The following is a 15,804-nucleotide window of genomic DNA, read 5'->3' on the forward strand; positions in this document are numbered from 1 at the left end:
GGAGGAACCAGACCGGGATCGCGGTGCCAAAACCCCATAACTAGATCACGGTAATGTGTATCCACGTTCCGCTGGATCGCTCCCGGAGGCTATCCAGAGGATAATCGTGCTGTTAAGGCGACAGTTGTCTCCACTCGCTGGGCAGTTCCATGGAAAGCAAAACTGGTCTCAGTTGTGAATGCTGTCGAGGGCGATGATGCATTGCTCATCTCCCAGTTGGGTCAGGGTCTATTAAACATCTGAACAATAATACAGATATCATTTGCGACGCGTCCAAATAATTGCAATTCCAGACCCGCACATTATTGACGGCGATTCCTTGTCACATGGCTCGATGTCGAACAATGGCTTCGACTCCTCGTAAGCCGTCCACTTACTAGTCAGTTAGTGTTGGTGTTGTGAAGCGCAAGTTGACCGCTTTCTCCTTCTCTCTCTCTCTAACTCACTCAACTCGCATTTTAAATTACACCCGGCTGTCTTTGCCCTCATTCTGTCTCAATATAATCATATAATGTCTCGTCCTCTTTAGGCAGCACGGGACACACGGTGAAGGATCAGCGCGCAAGGCCCTTCTGGAAAACTATCATTACTTGGCATAATGCTATGCGAGTGGAGCTCTTGGTCGACTAGTCCGCTTGGTCATATCGAAAAATGAAAAACGTGGGACTAGAGCTGTCCGTGATGAGCACACGGCATGATTATTATTATTATCATTATCGTGTGGGTGGATTTTTATTCCTCTGTCGGGTCTCCCTTCGGCATAAACGCTCATGGGACCTTGTGATAAAAACCCAGCACAGACGCTCCAGCGCTCCGGGGACCATAAGGGAGGAAGATAAGTGCTCTCACCGACATAACAATCTACAGACGGAGGCGAATTTGCGGTCCATTAGAGTTGCATCGCGTCTTGTCCGCTCATGCTCTCCTGAGAAGCTCAGCTCACGTACTTCCTGAGGCTGTCTAGGGCTAGATAGAATTACTGCGAGGAGAAGACCTCGGTTTCATTTTGGAAGTGGGGAAATTATTATAGAAGTAATCAATTATCAGTCTCTCTGCGTGTGAGATCGTCATAGTGCACTGTTGATCATAGGTGTTTCGATGTCCAGTCATGGGAAGCCCCCCAGATCGAGCAAGCGCTGAATCTCAGTTGGACCTCATTTATATATATCTGACACTTTCACTGTCACCTACACTGTTACGCGGTCAGAACATAGTCTCAGAGGTAGCAGAATGATATGGTCCAATGGACAAATTTTGTATCGTCCTTCGCCCTCTTCTCTACTTACTCGAATGCATTGCCTGGGGAAGAATTGGTAGAATCCCCCTATTTCAGTTGGTTTGGGAGAGAAGACTATGGTACTGGGCGATAGATATATCACCCCAATACATGACAAACCAGCAGGACCATTGCTACCCCTCCATGACCTCGTATCTTTTGCCTGTCTTTCGCGTGCCAAGTGATAATAACGATAATAACGATAATAATAACAATAACAATAATAATAGTAACGATGATGCGGGCCGTTGTTTTGGTCTTGCCCGATTCGGTCAAGACACGCCCGGAAGAACTTCGCGCCGAATGGCTTTAAGCGCAGCAGCGAGGCAGCCGCGACTTCAGCGCGTCAACAGAATAATAATATCAACATTGGGCCGTTTCGTGCATCCGGTGCATCAGATCCCAAAGAGCCCTGCTTCTCTCTGCTGGTTGGGATGAGCGCTACTCGTGCAGTCTAGTGTTCCCTTCTTGCTCCCCCCCCTTTTGTCTGCCCCGTTGAGATTTTTTTCCGTACTCACGGATCCGCTCGTTCACCATGGACGACTCCATGGTCGATTCCGTCTTTGAGGACGATGGCTCCGGCTCTGACTTCGTCATGGAGGAGAAGCCAGTAAGTGATAGGGCATTAAGGGCGCCTTGCTCGATTCTCTCTCGTCCGCTCCTAACGATGTGTTGCGCAGAAGCCCAAGGCGAAGACCGCGAAGAAGCCCGCAGCTGCCAAAGCTGCACCCAAGAAATTAACACAGACCACCTTGAAGCCAAAAGCGGGCGCCAAGTCTGCGGCATCGAAGAAACGTGCGAAGCCAGATAGCGAGAATGAGCTATCGGATGGCGATGGCGACGGCAATGGCGCTGAAGATGATGACCTGCTCTCCAGTACCCCGCCCAGCGCCGCGAAGAAGGCGAAGAAAGCGCCGGCCGCTAAGAAAGCTGCTTCCAAGCCATTGGCAAATGTCGCGAATGAGTCCTTCGGGGCCGATGGAACTGACGAGGCAAGATCGTCGAAAGAGCAAGGTGCCTCTGAGAAGTACCAGAAGGTTTGTGGCGACAGGATATGTGTTCTTATCTGGCGCATGATGTACTGACTATTCTGGATAGCTCACGCAACTCGAGCACATCATCAAGCGTCCCGATACCTATATCGGATCCGTTGAGCGCACGGTGTCGCACATGTGGGTGTACAATTCGACCTCAGAATCCATGGAATACCGCGAAATATCCTACGTGCCTGGTCTATATAAGATCTTTGATGAGATTGTCGTAAATGCCGCCGATAACAAGCACAACGACAAGAATATGGATGAGATTCGCATCACGGTAGACCGGGAATCGGGGGAAATCAGTGTCTGGAACAATGGACGAGGTATCCCCATCGAGATCCATTCGGTATGTGGTTCGTCGTTATCCGTTCAGGGACATTCTTGCTAACAGTTCTCGTAGAAAGAAGGAATCTATGTTCCCGAACTTATTTTTGGCCACCTTCTCACTTCCTCGAACTACGATGATACCCAACAGAAAGTGACTGGTGGACGAAACGGTTTCGGTGCGAAACTGTGTAACGTCTTCTCCACGGAATTCTCCATTGAGACTCTGGACTCGCGCCAGAAAAAGAAGTACAAGCAGACTTGGACAGATAATATGTCCAAGGTAGGAAAGGCCAAGATCACAGAATGTAAGGGCGAAGATTATACCAAGGTCACCTTCAAGCCAGATTATGCAAAATTCGGAATGGAGGGCATGGATGACGATTTCGAGTCTCTCGTCAAACGTCGCGTCTACGATTTGGCTGGAACAAGCAAGGTAGCCGTCAAATTAAACGGCTCCAGGATCCCTGTGCGAAATTTCAAGAAGTACATGGAGATGTACACCAACGCTATCAAGAAGGAGCGTGGGGAAGAACCGACGACAGATAAAAACGAAATCATCACTTGTAGCCCTGACCCACGCTGGGAGATCGGCTTTACGGTATCGGACGGATCCTTCCAGCAGGTCTCGTTCGTTAATTCCATCGCAACAACATCTGGTGGAACGCACGTGAACTACATTGCGGACCAAATCTGCACCAAACTCGCGGAACAGGTCAAGAAGAAGAACAAGAATGGAGCAACTCTGAAGACGGCCCAGATCAAGAATCACATCTTCCTCTTTGTCAATGCGCTCATTGTGAACCCAGCCTTCACGTCGCAAACCAAAGAGCAACTTACGACGAAGCCGAGTCAATTCGGTAGCAAGTGTGTCCTCGAGGAGGACTTCTACAAGAAGATCTTGAAGACGGAGGTCATGACTAACATTCTCCATTTTGCTGAGAAGAAGGCCGACCAGCTGCTCAAGAAGACCGATGGCAGTCGCCGTTCTCGTATGAACAACCCCAAGCTCACTGATGCTAACAAGGCCGGAACCAAGGAAGGACACCACTGCACACTGATCCTGACGGAAGGTGATTCTGCCAAGGGTCTGGCTATGGCCGGTAGAGCTGTCGTCGGGCCTGATCTGTTCGGTGTATTCCCCCTGAGAGGAAAACTGCTCAATGTTCGCGATGCCTCCATTGACCAGATTTCCAAGAACGCGGAGATTCAGAATATTAAGAACTTCCTTGGTCTCCAGCACAAAAAGGAATATACCGACACTAGGGGTCTCCGCTATGGTCATCTCATGATTATGACCGATCAAGATCACGACGGTAGTCACATCAAAGGTCTACTCATCAACTTCCTCCAGGTCCAGTTCCCTAGTCTGCTGAAGATTCCAGAATTCCTGATTGAGTTCATCACTCCTATCGTTAAGGTCTGGAAGGGTGATCCCAAGAATCCAACCAAGTCCAAATCCTTCTTCACCATGCCTGAATACGAGGCGTGGAAGGAAGAGCACAAGCATGAGCGCGGTTGGGAGCATAAGTACTACAAGGGTCTGGGTACCAGCACTACGGAAGATGCTCAGATCTACTTCCGTGATCTCGACAGGCATCTAAAGGAGTTCCACACCATGCAGGATCACGAAGCCGAACTGATCGATCTGGCCTTCTCGAAGAAGAAGGCCGATGAGAGAAAGGAATGGCTGCGCCAGTTCAAGCCCGGAACATTCTTGGACCACTCCGCCCCTAAGATCAGCTACACCGACTTCATCAACAAGGAATTGATCCTGTTCAGTATGGCAGATAACATGCGATCCATTCCTTCTGTTGTGGATGGTCTGAAACCAGGTCAGCGCAAGGTCCTGTACACCTGTTTTAAACGAAACATCCGCAAGGATATCAAGGTCGTTGAACTGGCTGGTCACGTTTCTGGAATGACTGGATACCAGCACGGTGATGTGTCCCTACAACAGACAATTGTCGGTCTCGCACAGACCTTCGTCGGATCCAATAACATTAACTGCCTGGAACCCAGTGGTAACTTTGGTAGTCGTCTTCAAGGTGGTGCCGACTGTGCTAGTGCTCGTTATATCTATACACGCTTGTCCCCGTTTGCCAGGCGGATATTCCACACCGCTGATGAACCACTCCTGACATACAACCTTGACGACGGCAAGAAGATCGAGCCCGAGATCTACGTGCCTGTCGTGCCGATGATTCTCATCAACGGTGCGGATGGTATCGGTACTGGATGGAGTTCTTCTATCCCTAATTATAGCCCAGAAGACGTGGTAGAAAATCTGAAGCGGTTGATGGATGGTGAACCTACCAAGCCGATGCAACCATGGTTCCGCGGCTTCACCGGTGAGGTGACTGCTATAGGCTCTGACCGATTCAAATTCAGCGGTATCATCAAGGAAACTGGCGACAAAGAGGTCGAGATCACTGAACTGCCCATCCGTACGTGGACTCAGGACTTCAAGGACAAACTCGAAGATATCATCAAGGCAGAGAAGACGCCCTCGTTCATCAAGGATTACAAGGACTACAATACTCACACCAAAGTCCATTTCATCATTCAGATGGATGAAAAACACATGCAGAAGGCAATCAACGAGGGCCTGGAGGAGAAGTTTAAACTATCTAAGACCATTGCCACTACGAACTTGGTTGCCTTCGATCCTGAGGGAAGAATTACGAAATACAACACGGTCGATGATATTCTCAAGGAGTTCTACACCGTTCGCATCAAGTATTACGAGAAGCGGAAGGCAAGTACCGAAAGCACCATGCATATTGTCGCACCCGCTGACTTATCTACTAGCAACATCAACTTTCCGAAATGCAAAAGGATCTGGAAAGGCTTAGCAACCAAGCACGCTTCATCCAGATGATCATTGATGGAGACCTGGTTATCTCCAAGAAGAAGAAGTCTGATCTGATTGCTGAATTGAAGGCGAAAGGCTTCAAAGCGTTTCCGAAGGTCGTTGATGCTGTTAAGGCGGGTGAAGATGAGCCCGCTCAGGAAGATGATGAAGATTCTGAGGACGTCGAAATCGGATCCAATGCATATGACTACTTGCTCGGGGTATGTTGTCTACTACTATCGAGTTTTTTGAATACTGCTAATGACTCCTAAATAGATGGCGCTATGGTCTCTGACCAAGGAACGTGTTGAGAAGCTCCGTCAGCAGATCGGAGATAAGGAGATCGAGATCGACACTCTCATCAAGCTCTCAAAGGAAGATATCTGGAAGAAAGACCTCGATGATTTCTTGGCCGAGTGGCGATTCCAACTGGAGGAAGAGGATCGCAGGCAGCGTAAGGTCGCCAACATGGGCCGTCGCGCATCTAGCAAGCTCATGACTGGCGGCCGTGCCCCGGCTAAGAAACGCAAGGCGCTTGGAGATGATCCTGATGATGTTGACTTTGCTGCCCCGAAGTCGAAGAAATCAGCGACGGTCAAGAAAGTCCAGCAACCGAAGGGAGGCCTGTTGGATTACTTGAGCAAGGCCCCTGCGAAGCCGGAGAGGAAGAGTCCTACGGATGGAGCTGGTGATTCTGACGAAGATGATGACTTTGAGGTAGAGGTGCTTCCTAAAAAGAGTAGGGCCGCGCCCAAGTCGAAGCCAGAGCCGGCACCAGAGCCAGAGCCAGAGCCAGTGGCTGAGGTCGAGGCAAAGGAACAGGATGAAGATTCTGACGTAGTGATCCTGCCTAAAAAGAGCAGGGCCGCTCCCAAGTCGAAGCCAAAGCCAAAGCCAAAACCAGAGCCAGAGGCAAAGGATGAAGATGAAGATTCCGCTGAGGAGGTATCTGCAGTCGAAAAACCCACCAAATCGACGTCGCAGCCAAGTCGAACAGCCCGCAAGCCGGTGAAATACACCGTTCTCGACGATTCTGACAGCGACAACGGTGACGATTTGCTAGGTGATGTCAGCAAGATGGTCAAGGGCATCGGCGGCACAGTCGGTGATTCCACTGCCCTCTTTTCCGAACGATCCAAGCCTGGCAGCAGCTCAGGTCTGAAACCGACTGCTAAGAACTCCAAGCTTAGCCTTAGCAGTGACTTTGACCCAGACGAGACGGACTACACGAAGCTCATACCTCAGAACTCTCCTCGCCGATCACTCCTTGTCAAGCCGAAGGATGTGAAAGCATCGGATGAAGATGTTGAGGAAGAGGAGCAGGCTCCCAAGGCAAAAGCAAAGCCTGCAGCGAAGCCCGCGGCAAAGCCCGCACCCAAGGCTCGCGGTCGTCCCAAGAAAGACGCAGCGAAACCTGTCGCAGCTCCGGCAGTGAAGCCATCGCCTGCCGCAAAGGCCTATGCATCCAAGCAGGCTAAAGCAAGCAAGAAGAAGCTGGCAGATGACATGTCCGATGATGATATCGACGCGATGGCAAACGATATTCTGGATTCTCCCGCTGGAGCCAAATCAGATGACTCTGATGCTGCGCCGCCTCGCAAGGCCGCTGGCCGGCCAGCTCGTCGCGCTGCTACGACAGCTAAGAAGCCAACTTATGTGATTGACGATGACAGCGAGGACGACTTTGGTGGTGATGATTCTGCCGATGACTTTTCGGAAAGCGAGTAGAAGTGGTTTGACGTTGATTCTCTTCTGCACTATTGAGTCTACCCTTTTTCAATGTCGTGTGAACGATGAACTCGCTGCGGCTTTCGCTCTCTCATCATTTCTTAATTCTGTTATGGTTTATCGGGATGGGGCCGGTGTAGTATCTTATTTTGTTAAGAGTGATTCCATGTTCTGCTGCTAGTATTTCTATTTATTAGATACTATGCGAATGCACTTTCTTTACAGTCTAAAAAGCGAGATGCAATACTATGTCGTATCTGAGATAGTAACGAAGACAATCTTGTCGGATATTAACAAGCCGTCGCGCCATCTTGGAGGATAATTCTCGGGAAGAAAATGAATGTGAGATACACTCTTCTGTACTACACTCTAGTTTAACAACCGGTACCATGTCCTGGGGTTCCATTGTCAGTCCCGTTCCCCATGCTTATGTATTTGAAATAAATCCATACCTCAATTTATCCGATACCGGAGTCTGAAGATGTCTTAAACTGTGTCTGGGCGGGCCCCTGTTCCGTGCAACGTCCGTTCCTAATCTAAGTAATATATGACGATGTTATTCGGAAGACGTGTTTCCCAGTTCGATCTCCTCTGGGGTCGGATCTAGTTTGAAACTTCGTCTCAGGGGTTCAATGCATTTCTGTTGAGTCTCCCTGTCTTGTTAATTAGTGAGGAGTACATGTGAGAATAGTAATAGTGATAGCAATAGATTTGGAGGCGGGGTTACGGACCTAGCTCTGTGCAACGCGTGAGGATTTATAAAGAATCCAGAGAGACATCCATGTCGTTACTCGAAGATTTGAATTCCGAACTGGATCTCTGTTAGATCTGGGATCGTGGGGCCGTAGTATTTATTTGGAATTGTCTGTGTTAGGGGTCAGATAGGGTCTAGAAGAAGGTGATCTTGCTCTGTTTAGAGAGCAGGGTATTGGATTCCGGATGGTTCTAGCTCTTTTCATATATGGTTAGTTGAGACGGATTTAGATCAATTTGGTGGGATATTCTTGCCTTGGGGTAGTTGACTGGTTAACTTAGTTGACTAACTAGGTAGTTATTGTTGGGAGAAGGGCGGACTAACGATGAGGATGTTCTTCTTGCTGTTGCTTGTTCCCCTCCAGACATTAGTCCTCCAGATGAGCAGTATGCTTCCTACTCTTCTGAAACAGGGTAGGCAAACTTGATTTCTCTCTGGTCATTCGTAGTTACCTTGCAAGACGATGATAGAAGTGATGGATCTCGCGTGTTTAGCCTCTCGTGGCGAGCAGTGGGATCCTGTGGCTCAAAGGTGAAGGTGTTTTTCGGGCTCACATACTACATCACAAGGCGAAATGAGAGCTCAAGTTTCGAGAGCTAAATAATAAAAAGGGTCTACGAGGGAGTCTGCGATATCAGCAACTGCAAGGTAGGTGATGTTTCATATCGGGATATCGGGAATGCGAAACAGCCAAGCCTTGAAGGCTATTTGTTTCCAGATCTCAGCCGACGTCCAGAAGAAGGAGATGATCTCCATACTTACTGTACAGTCACACATATCTAGCCATCTTTCCGTCAGATCTTTGCTGACAAGTAAGCGACTAGGCAGCATCTGATACTGACACTTCATTATTTGCAGCTCCGTGATCGCTGCTTTAATCCCTAGTCCTTTTTGAGCAGGAGTGATAACTATCCTCTATACAGACCAGTGAAGAAAAGAAAATACAAGACTTCCACAAAGAAATGGAGCCACTTTAAAAGAGCCTCAACTCAGGGAACAAAATCATGTCGGTTTACCGCATGGAACTATGCAAAGAATTTTCCGGGACGTGCTCAACCGAACAAAGGATTAGGTGAATTCCGATCTGGCCGTTCCTTGCAGGATATGCATAAGCTCAAATAAGCGGTCAATCAGAATAACAGCTACAGTTCTCGATCTCTTGCATTATGTCTTGAAGCCATTCTGCGCAGGAGATTGGACAGCTTGGTATTGGCGTCTTTACTCTGTTTGTCAGGACGTGAGGTCATCGGGTAAGTACCATGCCAGACTAACTTCATGTCTGAACGTGCTTCGAGTCAAAATCTGCAATGAATGTACAGTACTTGGTATGTTGTACACTCTCCTCATGGCGTAAGTTGCGGAATATCCTCATCCTTCCGGGTACGACATCAGTTGCGTCTCTACTCTCACTGTCGACTCAAGGTAAGAATTCTACTTTCCTTCCTTCCTTTCTTTCTTTCTAAGACATGACCCGTTCTGTATTTGTCAACCGCTCAGGGCATCTCAGGGCATCTCAGACATCGGAAGTCGTGGGTGGCAGGACAACATTGCTCCGTGCCACAAAGCTCATGCATCTTTCCGTCCGGCTCTAGCATAAGGATTCCGATACGAGATCCCCAGGCTAGTCAATGACCTCACACGTGGAATTTAGGCACCTGGTAAATCATGGAGGCTGCCACACTCTCAATATTGAATGCTTCTAGAGAGGAATAATAGATATGGCACATTATGGGGTGAAAAAAGAAAAACCCGTTAACGCAGAGATATGCAGATATCCCTTTCCGCGCAGCCTAGATGCTCTTGAGGGTATCTTTCCGCTGGATGGGTCTCCCAAATTGCCGCTTTTTGTCAATATGAATGAAATAAGCAGTGGATATGGCTTAGCGACCCAGACTTATTCCGAGACCGTGATCAAGGAAAATTTTTCGAAACGTGAAGGCTCCGAGCTGACCCCAGGTTTCCGTGGCAGCCGATGTGGCTCTTGATCTCTCGGCTTTCTGCAGAATAGAGGCTAAACGGTGAGGCCTCGAAGGTAAGGCTCGACATCCTGGCATGGGTACTTCCCTAGCTTCATGGATTCGCAGACCGATACCGGATTAGGTCAAAACGACTACATCTATGGGCAAATGTTTGGCCTTCGACACCAGTCCCCAGCTTTGGGCAACTCGTTGGGTATTGTACCCCAGGCTGGCAGGTTACAGTGGATTATCTGACCCGGTCTTGACTGGTACTCCGCGGAAGCTGCCTTTGATGGGGAATGACATCCCCCTGGCCCGGGGAAACGAGATACCCTCTGCAGGGTACAAGATGTCCTCGCCGGGGAAACGAAACCTCGCTGGAAACTGTCCCCAACAAGTGGGATATTTGTGTCTCAATCAGAAGATCCAGTCATCTTCACTGGCTCACCGCTGCCTTGTCATGGCTTGTTCCCTCGACGTAGTGCGCGGAGCCTGAGTGACTCCCGTGCTGCGAGGGCAAACAGATGTCACAGACCAGGCCGTCTTGCTCAAGTGAGGCCAACGTATCCACTCCCAGCATATCTTAGACAGAGAGGACTCTGACAAAGAGGTCATTCCATGGGCTCTCCAGGTGAGGGTTGACTATTTCTGTTCCTGCATCACTTCACTTTATTATCGCTTAAAGGGATCTAAAACACATCATCTATCAGCAGCGGAGATCTGCATCCATCCTTTACCTTTTCCGTTGTTTCGTGTCTGATTTCAGGATACCCTTCTGATCCGTCTTCTTCATTATTTGTATTTTTTTGGAACCAGGAGTTTTAAGTATCCCAGTCTTCTCTCCGCCCCGTCCATTTTGGTACATATCCATTTCCGATATCTACGCCTCTCCGTATCCGATTTCAGCAACTCTACACGCTCATCGAAGAGTCCTGATCAACGTTTCCAGAAGGGGTTTTCAACCCTGCTTCGGCTTCTTCACCAGGTTGCGAGTTCATACCATTCCAAGCATGGCATCCATAGAGTCCTTGCTCAATCCTCTTCCCGAACTGGGTCGCATTCAGCTGCCCAGTCCTTCTCTGACCAGCTACACGAGAGACAATCCATCCCCGACGCCACGGTATAAGAAACAGAAGGTTGCCAAAGATGCGCCCATCTTCACGCGAGGCAAGACACGCGGAGTGGTGAGATACCCTCCTTGCGAAGAGCAAGATGAGGTATTGGCGGAGGAGCATCGTCGCTTCGAGATCCATCCAATGGGACATATTGCGGAATACCCCAGACATATCCCATACAACAGCGAGAAGAAATCGTTCCAGGAAAAGACGGGGCGGGAAAGCTTCGAAGGTGGGAGGTTGTTCGTCTGTGATGTTGCATAGCTAAGAAGCCTAAGCAGTATTTCAGTATACGTTCAGGATCCCGGAGGAAGAAAAGACATGGACGGTCATGTGGGACTACAATATCGGTCTGGTGCGGACGACACATCTTTTCAAGTGCAATGACTACTCCAAGGTACGCTGTATGCTGTGTCTTGTCTCTGCAGAACTGACACGGAATTCACCAAGACAACACCCGCAAAGATGCTGAATGCGAACCCCGGTCTTCGAGACATCTGCCACAGCATTACTGGGGGAGCGCTCGCGGCACAAGGTATTTTCCCCTGTTTTCGATTCTATTTTCTACCTCTTTAACTCCTCCAAGGCTACTGGATGCCCTTCGAAGCTGCCAAGGCAGTTGCGGCAACCTTCTGCTGGAGAATACGCTATGCCCTAACGCCCCTTTTCGGACGCGATTTCCCTTCCCTATGTATACCGCCTGAAGATCGAGAGCGTTTCGGTAGGATGATCATTGATTCTTCCGTCGTGAGAAAGGCGACAGAAGAAGCGAACTATTATCGCACGCTGGAGGAACGTTCGACGTATGACTGTATTCCCCGGTTGCCGCCCCCTGGTCCTCCTGGCCCGTCGCAGCAGGAGAGAATTGGCAAGGTAATTCAACCCAGGTCGACAAGGAGAAGTCGAGAGTCAGATACATATCATGCCGATAGTGATACCTCCCCCGCTGCCCGCTACGGTAACTCGTTCACACCAGTCAATAGACCCCAGGGGCAAGGGCAAGGAACCCAGCGCGACAAACTTCCATCTCCGCGGAGATTGCTTGCATCGATGTCGAATATTTCTAGGGTGGAGGAAGCCAGCGATGAGAGTGAAACCGAAAAGGAGTCAGTTGGTTCCCCTGACAAGTGCAGGACCCGGAAGACGCGGGCGCCTACTGTGATCATGGGCGACACTAACGACAACGACGAAGACTACATCGAGACAGAAGATGAGAGCCTTTCCTCAAGAGCTTCATCTGACAGCGACATCGACATCCACACCCCGAGGGCGCGGGAACATCCGCGCGCACCATTTATCCGTGAAGTCAACGCGGCTCACGCTCTCCTCACTCTTCATCTACAGGATGCAGCCCTCATCGACGGGCCTGACGACTCTGGACATTCGGGGCGTCGTATCAAATCCTACGAGCAGGCCAGGCACGATGCGAGACGCAAGCGACGCCGTGCCTCTGCATAAGAGCTGGTTCTCTAAAATTTCTCTCGGGTTTCTATTGATTGCATGGGTTATGGCGCGATTTATAAATTACACACAAGGCTCACAGCACACCGCATACGGAACACAGTACGTTCGGTTGATCTTATGACTTTGTGATGGATGAGGTTGATATCCTTTGTATCCGGTAAGGAGTATGATTGAGTTCCAAAGAGAGGTTTTAGGGATCTTTTCTTTCCTGTCTTGCTTGCATCGTGCCTTCCTTTGGGGTCATGTTGGATTTCACTCTGCTTGGTATTTTGATGCTAATCCTGATTCTATTGCATTGCATTGCATATCGCATTTCAAGGAGCATAGATAACTAGTTGTTTTTACTTGTATTTTATGGTGTGTTTAGCATTAGTGCAATACCGGTATCGTCTCTATGAAGCATTAATTTTCCTCCTTGTGTCTGTCCGGATTTGAATACTTCTTTGCATCTCGATTATCCAGCAGCCTCCTACTACAAAGAGGCCAGAAAAAGAGCAAAGACACCAGGCAATCGACTGCAATCTCCAGCGCGACGGCAAGTTCCGCCATTTGAATCAGGTAATAACATCGACTAAGTACTTAGTACTGTATAGCCTAGATCGCGTCCGCGCTAGGCAATCTGCTTTATCTCGTTTCTTGGCGGGCGTCAAGAAGATAAAATCAATCTGCACTCTTGGTCTTCCCCAGTTCAGTCGCGTGCCTCGCAGAAGATCGTCATCAACATGAGGGACATTGCAAGTTCATCAGCTGTGGTATTGGCCCTCGCAGCCGTGACGGCCGCCAATCCAACAGTGTCCAGCCATGGCGCTGCCCCGACTGGCGCGACGTACGCCTCTGGGTTCGATATGACCACGAGCTGGGCGAATCTGAGTCCGTATCGTGATGCGGCAGGGTTCAATGTATCAAATGGCGTGCCTCGTGGTTGCGAACTGTCGCAGGTGCATGTGCTGCATCGCCATGCGCAGAGATGGCCGACGCCTTATCCGCTCGACGGCGAAGGCATGGAGGACTTTGGGCAGAAGGTGGTCAACTACACCAAAGCTCACCCTCACACCAGCGTCGGGTCTGGTCCCCTGGCGTTCCTGAGCCACTGGAAGTATCTGCTGGGCGAGGATCTGCTGACGGCTAATGGTGCCTCGACTGAAGCCACATCCGGCGCCAATTTCTGGAATAAGTACGGAAGACTGCTCTACCGCGCCAATACCGTCAATTGGGATGAGTCGCTGAATGTCTATCCCAATGGCACGGCGCGACCCAAGCCGGTGTTCAGGACGACTTCGCAGGCGCGCATCCTAGAGAGTGCGAGATGGTGGTTGAGTAAGTGTTGTCTCTTAACTTTCCCATTGAGATTAACTATTATTACTCCATCCAGGAGTATTTATCGCAGAAAGAAAGCATCCGGTAGATAGTATCTCTGCTAACAGACGTTGTAGGTGGTTTCTTCAACAACATTGGCGCAAACAGCTCCTACAGCCAGTATGATCTGGTCATTATTCCCGAAGTCGATCCATTCAACAACACTCTTGCTTCCTACGACTCGTGTCCAGGAGACATGGGGGAAGGGTATGTTTTGACTTTTTTTTTCTACCAGCATGAACAGGCAGACCAAAAACTGACTTCCCACCCACAGAGACGCCTCTAGTGAGATCTTTATCCCTAAATCCGCCAAAGACGCAGTGGCTCGTCTATCGCGCTTCCTTCCAGCGGACTTCAACCTCACCGCGTTGGACGTGCTTGCGATGCAGAATCTCTGTGTGTACGAGACGACCAGCTTCTCCGGTTCCGCATTCTGCTCGCTCTTCACGGAGCAGGAATGGCGCGACTACGAGTACATAATCGACCTCCAGTTCTACGGCGACTACGGCTTCGGCTCTCCCACCGGTCGTGCCCAGGGAATTGGCTACGTGCTGGAACTCGCCGCGCGTCTGCAGGCGAAACTGATCTATTCCAGCGACACGAGCATCAACTACACCTACGACAACAACACGGCCCAGTTCCCGCTCAACCAGCCGTTCTACATGGACATGTCGCATGACGATATCATCGTCTCCGTCATAACCGCCCTGGGACTCCAGTACTTCAACTACGGCCCCGACGGGCTCCCAGCAAACGTGAGCCACGCGCCCGCAAACCGCACATTCAACCTGAACCAAATCACCCCGTTCGGAGCCCGCTTCATGACTGAAGTCTGGACCTGCCCGCAAGCAGCGTCTCTATCTACACTCGACCCGGTCCTGTACACTAACCCGGACTTCTCCCACGTCAAGAACACAACGGATTATATCCGCTTCGTCCTAAACGGCGCTCCTGTGCCGCTTGACGGGATCGAAACCTGCAATGGCCCCGAGACCAAGACGGGCTTCTGCGCCGTCAAGGACTTTCTGAAGGCTGTCCCCACGATGAAAAATGAGGCCATGTACCAGGATGCTTGTTTCGGAAATTATACTTCCGGCCATCAAGTCGAGGATGGACATCCTGAGCGGGATTTGTAAGTCCATATGGCTCATGGACGTTAGTATTATATATATACGTACGGTGTCTTAGACGGGACAAGAAGGAAAGCGTTTATAGATGATGGATCCGATGACTAGGTGGGACTTGTATATATTTTTATCGTAGGGAATAGATCAACAGAGCCAATAGCGAATCATTCCCATCATGCTAACTCCCGAGATGATAGGACGGGATTATCGTACAAGACCTGCTCGAGTCTCGACCGGATCGATGTTTATACCGTAATGTAATATCTACAGACGCTACAGCGCACGGGTCAAACATAAAAGGACATTTACGAGATCGATATCGATAGAAGGCATGAGAGGAAAATAAAAATTCTTGAGTGTCAATTTCAAATACAGAGACGTGAGCGCAAATATGAGTACAGAGGAGCGTCATGGTGCCGTCTCGTTCCGGGCGGAGAGATACGGTGCCACTCAATCAAAAGTCTACCACACGCTGGAAACGAAAAGCGTCGCTGCGTCCAGGCATGTTCTCATGGACCAATAGCCAATGGGTCAAGAGCTCTGCAGGACACAGCGGAAAAATGAAGAGAAGAATCAAGAAGGAAAAATGGAAAAATTAAAAAACATGAGTAATCACAGACGCAAAAGCGCACAACAAAAGAATCATGCTGCTTCGTCATCATACACGAAATGGACAGTCAGCCTACCCCCCGCCTATCCTTCACGTCATTTTTCTCTGAGATCGGAGATAGTTCCCATACCCGAGTCTGTCATGTCGCCGCATCCTTCGTTGCAGGCATCACCTCGTCTGCTGTCCCGATCACCAGTC

General features: G+C 49.7%; 3 protein-coding genes across 3 annotated transcripts; all 3 read left to right on the forward strand.

The window, feature by feature from the left end:
* Positions 1-1,633: 1,633 nt before the first annotated feature.
* C8Q69DRAFT_268724 (DNA topoisomerase 2) lies at positions 1,634-7,335 on the forward strand. Its single transcript, XM_028626773.1, has 6 exons — positions 1,634-1,886; positions 1,957-2,313; positions 2,375-2,662; positions 2,717-5,398; positions 5,452-5,715; positions 5,771-7,335. Exons 1-6 carry the CDS (start codon positions 1,812-1,814, stop codon positions 7,220-7,222), a joined length of 5,118 nt encoding a protein of 1,705 aa, XP_028485479.1. The 5' UTR covers positions 1,634-1,811; the 3' UTR covers positions 7,223-7,335.
* Positions 7,336-10,944: 3,609 nt separating this feature from the next.
* On the forward strand, positions 10,945-12,507 carry C8Q69DRAFT_444721 (putative apses transcription factor Xbp1; the record flags this gene model as incomplete). Its single annotated transcript, XM_028629019.1, has 4 exons — positions 10,945-11,281; positions 11,331-11,446; positions 11,500-11,584; positions 11,636-12,507. 4 exons carry the CDS (start codon positions 10,945-10,947, stop codon positions 12,505-12,507), a joined length of 1,410 nt encoding a protein of 469 aa, XP_028485480.1.
* Positions 12,508-13,235: 728 nt separating this feature from the next.
* On the forward strand, positions 13,236-15,005 carry C8Q69DRAFT_401970 (putative extracellular phytase; the record flags this gene model as incomplete). The annotated part of the gene is made up of 3 exons (XM_028627945.1): positions 13,236-13,830; positions 13,947-14,076; positions 14,144-15,005. 3 exons carry the CDS (start codon positions 13,236-13,238, stop codon positions 15,003-15,005), a joined length of 1,587 nt encoding a protein of 528 aa, XP_028485481.1.
* Between the last annotated feature and the right edge of the window lie 799 nt (positions 15,006-15,804).

This window comes from Paecilomyces variotii (assembly GCF_004022145.1).
Source record: "Paecilomyces variotii strain CBS 101075 chromosome Unknown C8Q69scaffold_5, whole genome shotgun sequence".
Classification (NCBI taxonomy): domain Eukaryota; kingdom Fungi; phylum Ascomycota; class Eurotiomycetes; order Eurotiales; family Thermoascaceae; genus Paecilomyces; species Paecilomyces variotii.